General features: G+C 38.1%; 1 protein-coding gene across 3 annotated transcripts; it reads right to left on the bottom strand.

Annotated features, from left to right (window-relative positions):
* Nucleotides 1-1,761: 1,761 nt before the first annotated feature.
* On the bottom strand, nt 1,762-17,018 carry lmo4a (LIM domain only 4a; the record flags this gene model as incomplete). 3 transcript variants are annotated; one of them, XM_084115807.1, is made up of 5 exons in its annotated part: nt 16,612-17,018; nt 10,816-11,061; nt 6,700-6,796; nt 2,783-2,941; nt 1,762-2,636 (listed from the first exon to the last, which is right to left on the bottom strand). In XM_084115807.1, exons 2-5 carry the CDS (start codon nt 11,052-11,054, stop codon nt 2,628-2,630), a joined length of 504 nt encoding a protein of 167 aa, XP_083971933.1. In that variant the 5' UTR covers nt 11,055-11,061; nt 16,612-17,018. The 3 variants fall into 3 exon arrangements, with proteins under 3 accessions (XP_083971933.1, XP_083971934.1, XP_083971935.1); XM_084115808.1 differs by lacking the exon at nt 16,612-17,018 and adding an exon at nt 15,206-16,033; XM_084115809.1 differs by lacking the exon at nt 1,762-2,636 and having other exon boundaries at nt 2,777-2,941.
* Nucleotides 17,019-18,805: the final 1,787 nt, after the last annotated feature.

Genomic DNA, 18,805 nt, shown 5'->3' with positions numbered 1-18,805 from the left:
CATGTCCTCACAGACAAGGGCTTCTTTAAATCAGTACACTTAAAAATAAAGTTTCTCCTTCCTTTACAAGTTGGCAAAACCTTGTGGTAGAGCTCTGATTTGAGAAACCGTTAATTGGCTTTTGAACATGTCAGACTAATTAGAAATGCACATTTGAAGCATGATCGGTTTGAATGCAAAGAGCTACTCGAATGGCCAAGGGAGTTCTTAGTGAATCTCAAAAAATAAAATAACCCCTCCTCTCACTTAACAAGATTTGGAGATAATTGCAATTAGGATCATTTGCATAGGTTAATGAATTTTTTTCCTAACTTTCCTTAACGATCTCAGGCAACAGAATATTTATGGATCACTGAATCTTAAGTACAGTACAGTACATGGACCATAATGCATTTACCACAAAGCAGCTTTCATTTCAAAACATTTTTTTTCTGATTTATGTTTGCTCTGACAATGATATATGTGATCAAAGTTTTTTTTCTTTACTTTTTGATGCTACTGGGCCCTAAATATGATCCTAATGCGAGGGACTTGCATTAAAATATACAGCTGCATATATTTTATAATGTACAAAGGACCACTTATACCGTAAAAAAAAAAAAAAAGAAGTCTTTTTACCAAGTTGACCCTTTATGCACACCACCAGGGTACTCTGTATACTAACTGTATATTAAAAAAAAGGATACAAATTTTACATATAATACAGTTTATATTCAACATTAAAAAAAAGAGTAATGAGATTAAATCACAATGATTTTATTCTGTTGAAAAAAATTATAAAAGTGTTTTGCACTGTGACGACATTAAAAAATAACATCTGGCTATCCCCAATACATGTCTATTTAAAAGTAATAAACATTTCATAATATAAAGGGAAATACACTGAACATTGTTTTTTCAGTATGATCTAACCTCCGGACTTTTAAGATCCCACAAACACACAGAATGCTTCAATGTGAAAAGTCACAGCTGGCTTTTACACCCCCTACCCAACACATACACACCCACCAACAGCCATAATGAGGTATGCTTGGCTTCTATTTTTCTTATAAGAAACACTAGGGAAAGGACTTCTTTTTTTTTTTTTATTATTAATCGTAAAAGTAAATTGGAAAGGAACACCTTGTGAGTGCAGGCTGTAGCTGGTTGAAAAAAAGAGAGATGGGTATAATTAGCTAATTAAATAAACAAGATATTGGGGAGTTTAATGCCAAAAAGCAATTACCAGAAATGTCATAATGAGAAAACTTCTCATACCTCTGCAAATCTGATCAGAGAAAGGCAGATTTAGAAGTAAATTAAATCTTGAGAGGAGGGCCAGATGAAAGGGCGGGGAGCGTAACGTTTATTTCTGTAGCGACGTTCACAAAGATGCACAAGACCTCCTTTTAGCAAGACCCACGGATTGAAATCACGGCAGGAGAAAGAGAAAGTGCCAAGTCAAATGCCTTTCATTACTCTCTGTAATGATGCAGATGCAAGAGTTTGTGTTGAAATCTGGAGGGTAATGAACCATGTTTTTGGCCAGGGACTATTGGAGAGCCGTCTCGACATCTAGTGAGTGTCCAACACACCAAGCCAAAACCATCAAATGTTGATGTACACTGAGCAGAGATGTCAAGACAGCATTTTTGATGGTTATAGTTATTTAATTAAGTACTTTTTTTTCCTTTTACAGATATCTTATTTTTTAATGGTTCCTCTATTTAAACGGAGGACACAAGGAAACAGGTCAACCATTGAACACGATACAACAGCACATGAAATATACACAATTTTACTCTCAATCTCCCTCACTTTCACAACAAATGTCTTGGCAGACACTGAATAACAGTCTCTCTTAGAGAATATGCATACAGACATATAATTTATTCTACCAAACCATTGGGGGGAAAAAAAACATGCCGTTACATCTGGAGACTACGACCCTTTCAAAAAGAGCGCTTCATAACGTCAAACTTGAGTAGACGTAACAATACATGTTCACGTATCTGTACTGTGCATGTGTATGATTACTTGCTAATAGGAAGTTAATGACAAAGGAGGGAAAACTGGACATAAAAATGCTTTAGGCACCAAAGACGACAGAACATTTTCAAAAAAGAAAGATAAAACTTGGCCTGTAAACAAAAGACAACCACCACTGCATCAAAATGGTAATTTTTAACAGTCTTTTTATATATGGATGTTGTTTTATGGACAAGAAGTGATATCAATCATCATCCATAGAACCCTACAGTCCAAAATGCCAGGTAACGTCCACAACATTCCTTGGGAAACTTCTCAAAGGGGAACAAAATCATGTTGAGCATCACCCCAGCATTATAGAGCTGCCCTTTTATGGAGTCTAAGGCTCTCAGGGTCAGGCTATCCCAGCCATAACCAGACAGACCACATGAGTGCACATGATCATTTTTAGCTTCTGTGTCTTTCTTCGACTTGATTACGTTTCCCTCGATGGGGTGATTGTCTCGCAAGTGACTCACAGTACTTGCTTGGTTCTGAATCCTTCTAAGGTGGCTGAATGCACAAAAGTGGCGTGGACATTCACAATGATAGATTGGAGGGAAGAGGTGAGGAAAAATATGAAGAAAAAGGCACACCGCAAATTATCCATCCATGTTTCCTCAGCAAACCTGTGTCAAAAGAACCAAGTAGCCAATCAGTTTGTTTTCCAACTAGGAAGAATAATGCAATCTAGTCATCTCTCTCATTTTTTAAACATGTTTTTCTATTTTCTGGTACCAGAAATGTACATTTACAAAATGTGTTTTCATCATACCTTTTGGTCGGGTAGGAGGGTGTTGCTCTGCAGGGGTGTCAGGTGACTACTGAGCAAAGCTCCACCTGGCCGGTCATGCTCACAAAAGATGGTGCCGTTGACGTAGTGAAATCGGTCACCAGGCACCAAGCGATTTCGACATGTGGCACAAGTGAAACACTGTGGAAGAGAAAAAAACAAGCAACATTTTATTTTTTTTATTTTTTCACTGGCATCTCTTAATAAAACAAGTCAATTTTACCACAAAAAAAAGTATTTAAGTCGAGTGAAACGGAAGTTCCATAATGTAACATACATCTGTGTGAAATAAATTATATAAAAATAAATAAAAAAGAAGTGTAGCAACTTGATTCAATCAATCAGTTGTTGATTGGATAGAGGCAGATTGGCTAAATGCCAGCTTACAGGCGACTGTAAGAAAGGGGATGTTTAAGCGAAAGATCATTTTGATTAAAAATTACAAGGTAAAAAAAAAGCATAAATAGTTTACAAGATCAATGAGATAGATGGGTGCTGAACTTGCATACTGTATAGTAGGTACTGTATTTGGTTTGGAACTTGACCGTAAAAAAAAAAAAAAAAAAAAAAAAAAAAAAAAAAAATCGGACGTACTACATCCGCCCTGTTGTCATGGTCATGTGACCTACAGCGTCAGTTGCGTCGCTTCACCTACATTCACAAATCCTCTCCTGTGGCCTCATGGGATAGTAAAGTGTCTATCGAATGCACAATTCAAAATCTTGGTGGAAGTAGTAGGTCATCCGGGTACTTTTTGCCTACTGTTTTATGAATACTATGAATCCTATGAATTCGGACATACTACTCGGCTCATATACTGTTTTTCGCCTACTATATAGCATGGAAGTAGGCCTATTTTGACACAGCGACTGTGAATTTTCATTATATTTCATTATCTCACTTTAAATAGACTGAAATTGAACCACCAATATGAGGGGGAAAAGTCCTATAAATAAACAGTAGTTTTCCACTACTGATAGAAATAGGGAAATGAGCGAGACCAGAGTACCTACACATATGGTACATTTGTATTGTTTGAAAAAATCTATTACACTCCAAGCTCACATTTCTTCAGACACTCACAAATTAGAAATTTTGTCAGGATGTAGTTACCCAATTTTGAAAACTTATGCAAACAAGGACCACTGGGAAACCAAACCGAACCACTCAGCTTAATCAGGGAATGGTTTCCTTTTCCAATCAAATATTATTAAGACAGGTTGACACCTACACCACTATAATTAAGGAGGAATGTGTGGCGCAGTTGGGAAAATGGTTAGTTGATGAGTTTCGGCAGGCGTCTCTTGAGACTATCCTGCTATCCGTGTTCAGTAAAAGCGAGACTTCAGCTGACAATTCAAAGAGAAACATATTTCCCAAAAAATAGACTACTTTAGGCCTTTACAGATGTTTCCATTCCAACCAAATAATGAAAAGCATAAACACATACGTTAATTCAATAATGCCTCTAATTCTCACTCTAGAGATATGGATGTGTGGGTCCAAGTCATTGTTTTGCAAGAATTACGCATTTCAGTCTTTCAACTTCCAGTCTTAAGGGAGTTGCAATAAAATACTCGAAAAGAAATAACATTTCATAAATCTAACTATTAAACATTGTCTCAAGCTTATGTTGAGCAATTCCTGCTGGCTTACATGCCAATGTCAAAGGGAATTAGGTAACTGCAATGTACAAAACAAATTCCCTTATGTTTGGGACTGGTTCGGAAATTGTAACCATTCAAGTGTACAAGGATGTTGCGCAAGTAATTCTGCAAATGGTGATTTTTTTTCTTCCCCATACTGGAAGGTGTCTAGGCATCAGCTAGTCTGATCAAAAATGAGCAGATTTAATCATATATTTGACAAGTCTGTAAAAAGAGTTAAGTCTGATGACTATTGTAAATAATTTAAATTAGAGTCTATGACAAATTACTACCCATCGATACATTGGCGTGCATACAGATTGCTATCAGCCGATAATCACCACTAAAGACTTGAAGCTCTGACTGCCCGAAGTAATGAATATATACAGTGGGAAGAACAAGTATTTGATACACTGCCGATTTTGCAGGTTTTCCTACTTACAAAGCATGTAGAGGTCTGTCATTTTTATCATGGGTACACTTCAACTGTGAGAGACGGAATTTAAAACAAAAATCCAGAAAATCACATTGTATGATTTTTAAATAATTAATTTGCATTTTATTGCATGACATAAGTATTTGATCACCTACCAACCAGTAAGAATTCCGGCTTTCACAGACCTGTTCGTTTTTCTTTAAGAAGCCCTCCTGTTCTCCATTCATTACCTGTATTAACTGCACCTGTTTGAACTCGTTACCTGTATAAAAGACACCTGTCCACACACTCAATCAAACAGACTCCAACCTCTCCACAATGGCCAAGACCATAGAGATGTGTAAAGACATCAGAGATAAAATTGTAGACCTGCACAAGGCTGGGATGGGCTACAGGACAATAGGCAAGCAGCTTGGTGAGAGGGCAACAACTGTTGGCGTAATTATTAGAAAATGGAAGAAGTTCAAGATGACGGTCAATCTCCCTCGGTCTGGGGCACCATGCAAGATCTCACCTCGTAGGGCATCAATGATCATGAGGAAGGTGAGGGATCAGCCCAGAACTACACGGCAGGACCTGGTCAATGACCTGAAGAGAGCTGGGACCACAGTCTCAAAGAAAACCATTAGTAACACACTACGCCGTCATGGATTAAAATCCTGCAGCGCACACAAGGTCCCCCTGCTCAAGCCAGCGCATGTCCAGGCCCGTCTGAAGTTTGCCAATGACCATCTGGATGATCCAGAAGAGGAATGGGAGAAGGTCATGTGGTCTGATGAGACAAAAATAGAGCTTTTTGGTCTAAACTCCACTCGCCGTGTTTGGAGGAAGAAGAAGGATGAGTACAACCACAAGAACACCATCCCAACCGTGAAGCATGGAGGTGGAAACATCATTCTTTGGGGATGCTTTTCTGCAAAAGGGACAGGACGACTGCACCGTATTGAGGGGAGGATGGATGGGGCCATGTATCGCGAGATCTTGGCCAAAAACCTCCTTCCCTCAGTAAGAGCATTGAAGATGGGTCGTGGCTGGGTCTTCCAGCATGACAACGACCCGAAACACACAGCCAGGGCAACTAAGGAGTGGCTCCGTAAGAAGCATTTCAAGGTCCTGGAGTGGCCTAGCCAGTCTCCAGACCTGAACCCAATAGAAAATCTTTGGAGGGAGCTGAAAGTCCGTATTGCCCAGCGACAGCCCCGAAACCTGAAGGATCTGGAGAAGGTCTGTATGGAGGAGTGGGCCAAAATCCCTGCTGCAGTGTGTGCAAACCTGGTCAAGAACTACAGGAAACGTATGATCTCTGTAATTGCAAACAAAGGTTTCCGTACCAAATATTAAGTTTTGCTTTTCTGATGCATCAAATACTTATGTCATGCAATAAAATGCAAATTAATTACTTAAAAATCATACAATGAGATTTTCTGGATTTTTGTTTTAGATTCAATCTGCAATCACTGCAAAATCGGCAGTGTATCAAATACTTGTTCTCCCCACTAATACAATAAACGGAGTACCACTTCAGTGTATAATTCAATTTATTTGACCATTTTTATATTCTGATTTTGTAATTTTTTGTTTGTTTGTTTTTGTTACAAACACGATTTTGCATTCATTACTTAGAATACAAACAAGATAAAGAGAACTAAACTAACATTTTGTTCTTGGATATATTGAAATTATGGTAAAGTTTCACCAGCAGATCAAGTTATATTTTGTTTAAAAATGAGGAGCTCATAAAAAAATATAAAAAAATAAAACCTGCACAGATGAATCAGATAAAGATGAGAATTTGCTAACAACAAACTATGGCTCACCTTTAGATGGTAGACGTTACCCTGGGCCCTCATCACCATCTCACTGGCAGGGATAGACTGTCCACATGCACTGCAGGCTCCACTGTGACCAAACAACCTGCACAGTGGGGGGAAAACAGCAATTAATACTAACAAGAATATTTTAAAAGAATGACAAGAGATCAGCTGAAACCAAGTCAATATTGATACATTTTAACATCCAAAATACATGTTTCTTTAATTGACATTCTCACTTGAGGGATAAAAACTGTTTACCATATTGCAAAATGACACAAACCACCCTGAAAATAAAACTTCTATAAGTTCTTAATTCACTTCTTTTCATTCCACACATGGGGAAATTCACTTTTACGCCCATAGCTTGAAGTTTGAGTGCTTTGCAATGTGTGTGTTTGTGCGTGCGTGGCTTGGATGGCAGGGCACCAAAGCCCCTATAGTCCTTAGACTGCAACCTATCAGCTAATCTGGAGAGGCAGTGTAATTGGTGGCAATGGGTGGGGGGTGGCTATAGGAGCCTCTGATCCACCCTTGGCTCCTAATTAGGGTGCACTTGATTACTCTGCTGCCTGTGCTTGAGGTTGTTATGGGCAATTTTAGGAGAACACTCAAATGAGTTCAAGTCGTGCTCTTGATGAGCTAAAAGAAAAAGAAAAAAAGGCATCTACACACACACACACACACACACACACACACACACACACACACTCGGTTGTAGAGATAAAACCCAGATGCACACAAACAACACGCAACATACAAGCATTCCACTCGCACACATACAACTTGTTTTCATTCAGAACACCTGGAGCCACCATGTCACAGTCATGTTTCAGTAGGAAACCTTTCTTCCGCTCCCTCTCAGGGGTCTTTATTGTGACGGTAACCAGACCAGTTTGGCAGCTAATTCTCACCACCTCACTTTCTCCTCTTCCCCCTACCCTCTCTCTCAACCCCTCCTCCGCTATCACTGTCCCAGCTCTGACTGCTCGCAGTAATGAATTTTTGATCTTAATCCAAACAGTAATTTAATAAGAGACAGCAGAAAGGAGCTCTGTTCTCCCTAATTAATGCACCCTACTTTTATCAGACCTCAGGCTCCATGCGGTGTCATTTGGTAATGAAGCTCTGCCCTTTTGATTAGCTGTATTATACATATTTAATACACTGCAGATTGAGTACACCTTACATTCACTATTAAAGGGAATATCCACAAGACCACTCTTGACACTTATAACATGCTTGCTGAATTATAGTGCTGTAAGAGATGTCCTTTGCAAGGAAAAAAAAAAAGTATTTTCTTTCTCACTTGAGTTGTTAACCCAAACTTGTCATGAAACAAGTACTGATAGGTTGTGAGTCATTGTGCAGTAACTCAATAAAGGAGACCTTAACTGGTGAAACATTATATAAAATAGGCATAATATACACTATATTGAATTAATATAATCAATAATATAATAATAAAAATGTTATTTATTTATTTATTTTTAATTATTTTTCACCAGTTCAGTCAGTCCCACATCAAACTATTTTTAATATTATATAGCCTATGTATAATAATAATAATATGAATATGAATATCAACTACATCAACTAATAATAATAATAATAAATCTAAATGTACATAAAATAATTATAAATAATTATTATTAATAATAATAATAATAATAATAATAATAATAATAATAATAATAACAACAACAACAACAACAACAACAACAACAACAACAACAACAACAATAATAGATAGGAATCTAATATACAATTATAATTTATTAATTATATAAAATTAGATTTTATATTATTTTTAATCTGAGTCAGTCCCATGCACGTTCAAACCCATTTATATTATATAGGTATATTAATAAAGTAATGTGCATCAATATGAATATGAATACATCAATAAATCTGAATTAATAATTATCATTATTTCGTATCAGTATAAAATGCATATCAAATACATTAACATAAAATAATAGCTAATATTAATCAATTATATTAATATACATAATACACATTTAAAAATAGTAAATGTGGGAGCAATTCAAAATAATTTAAAAACAAAAAATATTGTTTGTCAATTGCTATAAGAATCAACTATGACAGATATTTTGCATCAGTGATATTGGTTTCAAATATGGCAGGACTGCACAGTTTATTTTTGATTTTGGGGTCAGAGAGATTGTTTGACTTTTGAGCAGGCATCTCTGGCACTTCTACAGCAATCACAGGCACAAAAAAAAAAAAAAAAAACATCTGCATGGCAATGCCAAATAGTCAGACATCCCTGGTTGAGGTCCAAACAAACCAGAGTGGGTCTAACAGGCAACAATGCCGTGCCGTCATGGGCCACTGCATCACTGCACACATCCAAACACACAGAGGTCAATTTCAAAGCCTCAGCGATTATAAACCAATCTAATCTCCTCACCTCTGGAGCCTTCAGCTCAAAATATACAAGGGAATAGAGGGCAAATTCAATCAAAGAGTTATGTAATCTAATCATCATATAGCACATATGCAATCATAGACCTCAGCTAAAACTGCCATAAAAATAAACGATCAATTGTTAGGGTTTGCAAATCAAGGTTACGGTTGTTTTGCAGACTAGTCCAAATTCATGAAAAAAAATTAGTTCTAATTTGATCACTGACTGTGTGGTTAAACAATACAGCTTGAATCTAAAGCAGTGTACAGCACATGAAAAACATGTGGGGAGTGTTGGCTGCTCCAGATGCCATGTTACATGCACCCACACACTTCCTGTCATAATTGGGGATTTTTTTCTTGCCTGTTACAGTTCACGCAGTTGCCACAGAAAAGATGTCTAAAATAAGCATGACATACGCTGCATTAAAAATCTGAAAATTATTTTCACAAATTAACATGTTGTTTACTCATTTAAATGTGTGTTAAACTTTACATTTTGATCTTGGACAAAAGTATTAAACAAGAAATAGAAAAACCTTGCACAACCAAAAGTTGCACAAGATAACTAACGTCATAAAAAGAAAAAAAATGGCTGTTTGATTATGCATGAAGTGGTAGCAAGATATGGAAGTGTGGAGGGTTTTATCGGTTTTCTTGTGTTTAAATATGAAGCACAAATTTACAACAAGTCTGTGGAAGCCCGTCTAAATATCCTGAGCCTTTCAGACCATTCACCTGAACTTAAGCTACGGTCAGACTGTCAGTCCAAATCCGATTTTTGTGTATATTCTATTGAAATCCGATCAGATTTAGCAAGTGTGAACGGCAAAAAAAATCACGTGAAATGCGATTTTTACAAATCAGGTTTAAGCTACATTCATATGTGGTTTGAAATCCTATTCAAATGGCATTTCTTGAAATCCGTTTCTGATTGTTCTGATCGGATTTCGTGTGGTTTATGTGACTTTCTCACGCCACATAAAACGTTAACGTCAGAAGTTGTTATAGAAACATGCTGAAATCGCTGCAGAAACAATGCTGTGTTGTTGCAAAGTGCCGGACGAGCAGAAAATGGCAATACCGGTACATCAGAGACAGGTTTTGAAACTGGCAGAGACGACAGCACGGAATAAAGCCACTCATACTAGCCTCCTACGGTGCTGCCGCTGCCTCAGAAGACAGTAGTCCAGCGCGGCGGCCACACATTGTCATGTTGTAAAGAAAACAACATCTCTATTGCAAACCCCTCCATGTTACGGTTGCTGTTGTTGTTTTTGACGTATACTTACCAATGCAACTCCATTGCCATAGAAACCAATTCAGATATTCCAGAAAACAAAAGAGTGGCATGGACACACAAATTGGATCTGAACAGTTCCTTTACACAATGTGGACAGTCAATTTTAGATCAGATTCCAATCGGATACACAAATAATCGGATTTGGACGGTGTTGACAGTGTGAACGTAGCCTTGAAGCACTACTAAATCTGGAAAGGAGATATGGATATGTCAACTGATATAAAACAACGATCAAGTTCACAAATCAATGACATTTTGTTGATTTGTTTCCAGTCCTCCTCATCTAACATTACAACTGATGCCGTGACCAGGAACATCATTTATTTGGTCTTATTCAACATTTCTATCTCAGTCCCACCAAATCCCTGACTGCCCATTTCATTTAGTACCTGATGTAATCGTTCCTGCAGAGGATCATTCCTCCTTTGCTGAAGCAGGTGCTGCCGATCTCTCCCAGTTGAGCCTGGCAGCAGGAGCACTTAAGGCAGCGCGTGTGCCAGTACCGATCCATGGAGAAGAGCAGGAAGCGATCCGAGATCCGACCTCCGCATCCTGCACATGAGCGCACGGCCCCGCCACTACCTCCTGTTACCGCCACGGCGGTGGATTCCACACGGCTGTTCACCATCGCCTGCCTGCGGGACAAAGCGGAGAAGCTCATAAATCAGCATATCTGGCCTGTGTTATCCAGACGCCAGATAGTTCCACCACTATCAGAAGATCAGCCATTAGAGATGTTCCCACAAACCTCTTCAAACAAATCACCATAATACATTCATTCGTATGATCCTAAGAAAACATCATAGCAGAGTAATGGGACAGATATATTTCTTGCCTTATTGCGGATTTAATTTTCAACACCCCCCATCCCATAAAACTGACTGACCAATTGGGATTATAATAAGGAAATGTTACAGTATTTTCCTACAATTTATTACAGAAAATAACAGTAAACCGGGCCAGGAAAATGACTGATGTAGCAGTACAGTATCCTCTGGTAGATTTACAGATTAAGTGTAATAGGATATGTTTACAGTACTCTGCTGGTGCTTAGGTTCCTAAAATGCACTGCAAGTTGAATACATAATGTGGTTGCATAATGTTTATTATTTCTATGTGTCTGTGCTCACCTTTAGGTTCTTGCTTTGTAAAGTTCAGGGTTTTATCACATCTAAAATTCGTTGTTGTTTATATCACCATTCTTTTGTATTCTGAGTGAGGAATATTCATACTCAAAAGCAACCAGTCAGCTCACAACAACAGTATTGCAAGCCCTCAACAGCAGAGATCTTTTAAAGCATTGAGATATTATATATTTTCCATTTTCTTTAAGTTATGATTACATACAGTATAAGGGCCAGTTATGGTGTTTAGCATATTTTGTAACATTTTTATACTGGCTAAGAGCAAATTAATTAAGTAAATAAGGTTTCTAGGAAACAATCATAACTGTGACTTCACCATTTACCATATATTTATCCCACAATCAGAGCAATGAGAGAAAAAATGTGGTTGGCTATAGCAGAACTGTAAACGGTTAATGAAACAGAGGATGAAACTTTGCTCAATGCATGTCTTGGCAGAGGTTCACCAATGAAGAGGTACACAAGTCTGTCTAGAAAACAACCTGCTCTTGCACGAGAACCAGGTGCTTCTAAAATTCATAAAGTCATATAGGCACTGCTAAACAACCGAGCCCCTATTATAATGTGATGTGATATTTTATTAACAATAGTTAGTTAACATCATGAACAACACATCATATCGGTTTTTATAATTAAATGCATTCAAAATGTGTTTGTACAAACATAATGATGTTAGTTGAAGTACCTCAAGAAAAGTTAGTTTAAAAAAATAAAAATAAAAAGTGCACAAATTTACAGTGCAATGTTATTGCCTCGGAACTAAAATAAATCTCATGCTGCAGGCAATTCTATGGAAATGATGTAGTCCACAGATTTTTTAAATCTGCCTTAACATTATCAGTTTACATCTACAGCTCATTTCCAGAACTTTCATTGCAAATATGAGTGGAGATCAAACCCAGCTGGAGGCAGTGCAGGTTTCAAATGGCAGTAACTGAAACCATAAGGACCAAAAGTAAAGTCTGTTCCCTTTCAGAATACGTTATCACAAGAGTGTGAATGCTGATCCGAGAACAGGGGTCATATCAGTGTGACATCTCCAAATGAGAGCACCACTAATCTAGAAATCTAGCTATCCTTATCCGAGATATGAGACTTTACAAACATCACCTTGATTTCTCACAGTACCATGTAAACAAAAATAATTCAGAGGCGTAACTCCAACAACTTTTTCCAAGATTTTTAATATGTCCTAGTTTGCAGTTGGAATGCCTTGCGGTAAACAGCCTTCAACCGACACGAGAACTCAATCACAACACCAACCACTGTTAATGATGTTTTCCTAATGGAAGTGCAGCTGATTTGTCATTCCCTGTCTGATGATTTTAGTTTGAGTATGTTTTCACTTATGTCGAGTGTATTCCCTTGATGAGTTACTGTTCACCAGCCGTTTCCCTGCGAGCAAGCAAACTATTCCCTCTCTCAATAAACAGCCTTATGCAGTTCTAGAAGGATGAATTCAGTCTAACCACCAACCATCCTCACCACACACACACACTACACACAAGTACAGTTTTAGTAAGTCTAGCTATAGGCCAACATATTACCTTTTCTAACATTATTTAAAATAAACACGAAGATTGTGGTTTGAGAAGGTCAGGTCGTCCAACTAAGCAAAAGACATTCAGACTCGAGGCACCATACATACACTCAGCCTCAGACATATTAGGAAATGCTTGCACATTTTATTTCTAAAAATAACTTTGTATCTCTGCATTGTTTTCTGAACAGACACAAAGCAAGCTTCTATGCTGCATTTGGAAAACCTCAGCAAAATCCTGTGAGGACCAGTCGGTGCAGTTTTCTCCTTTTGGAGAGGCTGCAGCAATGTGAGGAAGAGGCTTTGGACATCTGGCTGAGGCTATATCACTTGTTATTTCCTCCCTCTGTTGTTCTAAAGGAGAGGTCAGTCGGCAGCACACTGGAGACGGAGGCCAGGTTAGAGGTCACAACTGAGCCCTGTTGATTGGTAGGGTCGACCAGGGGTCAAAAGAGGAGAGGAAAGCAACAGGAAGGATCTTTGTGCTTTGCTCCAAAGGAGTGGGAATGCTTTCCTCAGGTCCTATCGGTCTTCCCAGCCTTGTGCCGGACATAAGATATCAACCGCCACGTGCTTTCCCACAAACAGGAGCCTGAACAGTGCCAATGGATACTATAGACTCTCCTAAGGGGACAGTTCCCCCAAAAATGAAAATTCTGTCATCACTTACTCACCCTTGTGTCATCTGTGAGACACACAAAAAGAAGCACATTAGGAAAAAACTCAGTGTTATTTTTTTCTGTCCATATTTTTAAAATAGCCCCTCTTCTTTTGTGTTACTGAAAAAGTAAGTCATAGCCTACAGGTTTGGAACGACATGAGGGTGAGTAAATTATGACAGAATTTTCATTTTGGGGGGGAACTATCCCATTAAACTTTGGATGACACAGGGAATGAAACACGTTTTTGGTAAAGCACCTTGCACAGTTTATGCAGTAGTGGAATCATGAAATAGATCTTTCAACATGAAAATGGAGAAATCCTAAAGCTAAGAATTAGCAATCTGCAGAAAAATAGCCTCGCAAGATCTTGTGCACATGTGTGGTTTACATTCCCTCACCTTACCTGATAAAACTGGCCAAACAGGTCCAACATAACACTCAGAGAGCTGTATAAGTATTTCCCCTACAAACAGAGTGACATCCCAAAACTGACATGAACATACATGCCTGAATTCTTATTGGAGAATTTGCCAGGCACAAGTTTAAACCAATTTCCGACACCCTTGGCTCTAATCTTTTCATTGTCATGTCAAAGTTGGGCATTTTGTAAGCCTTACACAAACTATGAGCCTGATATCTTATTAAATGCATTGGGACCAGCTGTACGAGATTATAAACCTGAACCAAAAGTAAATTTATTCAGTGCTTCTACACAAACAGATTTTGCCTCAGGACCTTTTCTCCATAACTGACACCAGTAACAAGCACCATACATTGTCTTTCCCGCACACCTGCAGAATTGCCGTTGCAAAGCAGGTTGCCAAATAACTTTGCAACAGTTAATTTCATGAAAATGCAAATCCCCCATTTTTTAATTATCCTTTTCCTGCAGACCTGAGAGCTAGAGAGACAATGCTGTTGAATGGGACCCTGGAGGAATATCACACGCTTTGAGGCTTGGCTGTTTCAATACTGAACAATTACATTATCCCTCTAATAACTTAGGTAAGTTAATCCTTCACTGGAAACGTTTGGAGACAACATTTCTTAAGCTATGAGGCTTAATGTAGTTTCTTATCACAGGGTAGCAGGAGTCGTGACGCTATAGGCCTATACTTTTGGCAGTCTGCATTGTGTTGTGACCAATTCCTTAACTTACTTAGAAGGCTAGCAAAATATGACATAGCCTACATACTGCTTAGACTAGAGGAGAGGAAAGTTTGTTTAAAGGTCACTGCTAATTTAAAACAGGCAAATCTGGGCAAATGGTTGTAGATACTGTAAATGTGCAGATTATGAGATAAACGAGTGGAGAATGTCTAAAAGCGCTACAGACCCACGTTAACTTTTTGTAAATGATATCTTATACCAGGTTAATGGAGCAACATTAGATTAATAAAACATACATACAAATAAAAAGCTTGTAGGCTACCTCAAGGTCTTCAAGTCGAGAATTCATCCTGTTTTCCCAAACGCATGAATAAACTGAACCTATTCAACCAAGTCACTGCTAACGTTAGTTTGGAAGTGAGGAGCTAACGTTACTTTGGAAACAGACCAAACTCTTCTCTTTCTCTCTCGTTATTTAAACGCTGTCATCAGAAAGGTCAGCGAGGGGGAGGCTCGTTCAGTTCCACTCGACTAACGGGCTGATTGATGAAATAAGAGGCAAAAACAGAAGCTAATGAAGAGAAACACAATACCGTCGCTGTCCGAGCGCAGACTGATGGATTGGTGTCGGCTTGACGGAGCAAATGATGGGTCTACACACTATTAGACAAATCACATATCATCAATTACTAGCCTGGTGTAGAAGTCTTAAGAACACACTATTATGTTTTATGGTTGTGCCACAACTTTTCCTTTAGTGGGGCTGAACGTCTGTTGAAAACGAACCGCACGGTCTCCATAGAAACTCACTAACGCGAGAACGCCCGTATATTTCGCCTTTTTAATACAATTTCACTAGTAAATGTGAATTTTTAGTGTCAAAACACGTCGGTTAGGAGAACAAATAACTGCGCACAAACCCAGTGCGAGTCGGTGATAATTAAAATAAATGAGCGTAACGCCATAGGATCTAAAAATAGTAGCGAGTCCAGTAAGCAAATGACCAAACCCTGGTTGGCACCACCGCAGATTAGCAGTATATCCTTCTCTTTTAATAATGCGCTCTGGGGCCATATAACTACACGCTTCGCCGTTTCATTAAAACGGGTCTCTTTTTAATTAACACTCCGCGCACAACTCCCCATTGTGCACAATTCTCCGCTCCAGTGACAGCACACATAAAGCCTGCGTCTCAAAACCTAATGTGCTGCCTACCTAGACAGCATTTTACCTAGACACCAACTCAGCCCAGATGTCTAGGTTGGCGGCTCACTGTGATTTGTGATACAGCCATTGAGTGAGAGTTATTGCACGGGGAGGTAGCAGCCAAGACGCACCAATGTAAAGTTTATGCATAATTGATTATTTATATATATATATATATATATATATATATATATATATATATATATATATATATATATATATTTAAATAACACATATATAACTCTAACTTGATCTATAACTCAGCTGGTAAAGTATGACACTTGCAACGCTGTTGACATCAAAATGTAACGTTAGAGTAAATTGCTTTGGTGTCTGCTAAATTACACATAAACTAACTAAAGTTGTGATGAAATGCAACAAAATGACATCTTATGATCAGAAGTTGTGATGTGCGTGATCAGAACTGACTGGAAACTGTTAAAACAGACTCTCTAACCCTACAAGTTCACAATCTGTTTAACTAACGTTAAGTGATTAAATGTTTACTCGATTTTTACTCACCGTAGTTTGTACGTAGTCTGGAAAGAAGTCAAAGGTGGTGGAATATCTCTCAAAGTTATTGCGCGGTATTAAGCAGTGAGAGAGTGGCTGTCCTTCTGTTTTGCTTTCGTCCACCCAAAAATCGTTGAAGAAAATGCGCTTTTGATAATCCGAGCGTGGCGTGTTCCAACAAACTTCAAAATCGTCCCTGTGGTTAGAAGCGCTCCGCCACAACCGTCACATTCATGTTAATGCTGAGCTATTGCACATGATCCTGCACGTGGCGCTTTCTTAAAACTACTATTTATTATAACTCGCTTTCTTAGTGCCTTAAACCTCCTATGAGATGCAAAGTCTTATTTCTGGCGCCAGTTTACGCTGAAAATACTCATGAACGAACAGGGAGAAATTTTTAAAGTCACTCCTCTGGTGACGTGCCATAGGTGCTACCCCCACAGCCAATAAACGGCGAGGGGGCGTGGCATTTGACAGAATGATGGATGGCTGTTTGGGCAACTTCAGATTATTTGAAACTAATTTAAATTGCCCATAATCACCACGGCTGAGTTATGCTGAAAGGATTTAAAAGTCGTCTTTATCCACAACATTTAAACCTGCTGCAATTTACATTAGTTGTGCTCATTATTCACCTATGCGCTTACACAAATGGACAGTCTACACAGCATCAATCTATAAATAAACCGACAATAGATGCAAAAACAGTCCAAATAACAGATGTGCTCACGCGAGAGGAAAGCAGGCATCTGTTAAATTGAACACTACCACGTGCTCTCACCTTATATTTGTTGCGTCTCTCGGCGCGATCGAAGCTGCGAACATCTGGCCAAGATGGAAAGCCAATTACCTCTGGCGCCGTAAATCTTTATTTAACCAATGCAATACTATCCAATTTACCTTGATTTACCATTACAGGCTTAAATGAACTAGCCTTGGCCTCTCTCTTACAGGCAGTGCTAACACTAAGAAATGTTGTGGCTTATGATGTCAACTACTAAACACACCCGCGAGGCAGTAACAATCTCTAAACTGTTAATGGCAATGCATAATATGTTCTGTAGCCTAACACAGTCTTATAAATAACTTTGTTGTCTGTTCTCCAACTACTCTGTTCATTATTTAAGAGATGCACAGAGCAGTCCTTATACAATGAAGCAAGGATGCCCTGCTATATTGTATAAAATTGAGTGTTGCATTTTAAACCTGGCCTATATTATGCAGAACCATTAAATAATAATTGATAGCCTATAGAATCATACTTGTACATATACTCTTTTTTTTTATTATTATTTTTTTTTTATGTAGTAAGGACAATGAAACATTTAGCCAAATTTAACTTCACTTGTGCTTTGGTTGAATTTAATATTGTACTTCTTTTTTGTTTTTACAAAAACTATTCAGACAGAAAAGGTTAAAAGTATGTAAAAGGCCCTATGCAAAGTTCACAAACAACACATTATTTTCCACAAATCAGAGCCAAAATAACTTTTTAAGAAAATATTCACATAGGAGATGTATACATTCATTCTCATGTCTTGCTTGCTAGTCAAAGCAGTGGGGCCAAGTATTTAAAGGGATAGTTCACCCAAAAATTTAGATTTTGTTATTATTTACTCGCCCTTATGTTGTTCCAAGCCTGTATGAGTTTCTTTATTTTGTTGAACACAAAATAAGATATTTTGAAGAATGTTGGTAACCAGACAGTCGACGGCACCCGTAGTATTTTTTTTTCCTACTAAGGAAGTCAATAGGTGCCGCCAACTGTCTGGTTACCAACATTCTTCAAAATATCTTCTTTTGTGTTCAGAAGAAGAAAGAAACTCATACAGGTTTGGAACAATTTGAGGGTGAGGAGTAAGTAATGACATTTATTTTTATTTTATTTTTGGGTGAACTATCCCAATGGAAGAGTTAGCGATCGTGTTATTATTCCTGCTCCGGAAATAAGGGTCTGGCGGCATCTAGTGGAGGATTGTATGAGCTATTTTGTTTGCATGTGAGGCAGCAGCAAAATTAAAAGAACAGAAAACAACTTTAGTAAGTTTGGACAATGATTATTTTCACACTGTAAAATTAGAATACACTAAATTAAGCTCTCTACTTTTGTATTTGCTTGTGCATTTCTCCACATATTTCTCAGCAAAATGTGAAACACTGATATCATTTATCCTGTTAGTATTATAAGAACACAATTAAT

The sequence above is a fragment of the Abramis brama genome, assembly GCF_963993115.1.
Source record: "Abramis brama genome assembly, chromosome: 5".
Taxonomy (NCBI): domain Eukaryota; kingdom Metazoa; phylum Chordata; class Actinopteri; order Cypriniformes; family Leuciscidae; genus Abramis; species Abramis brama.
This window is presented reverse-complemented; position numbering and strand designations above follow the sequence as displayed.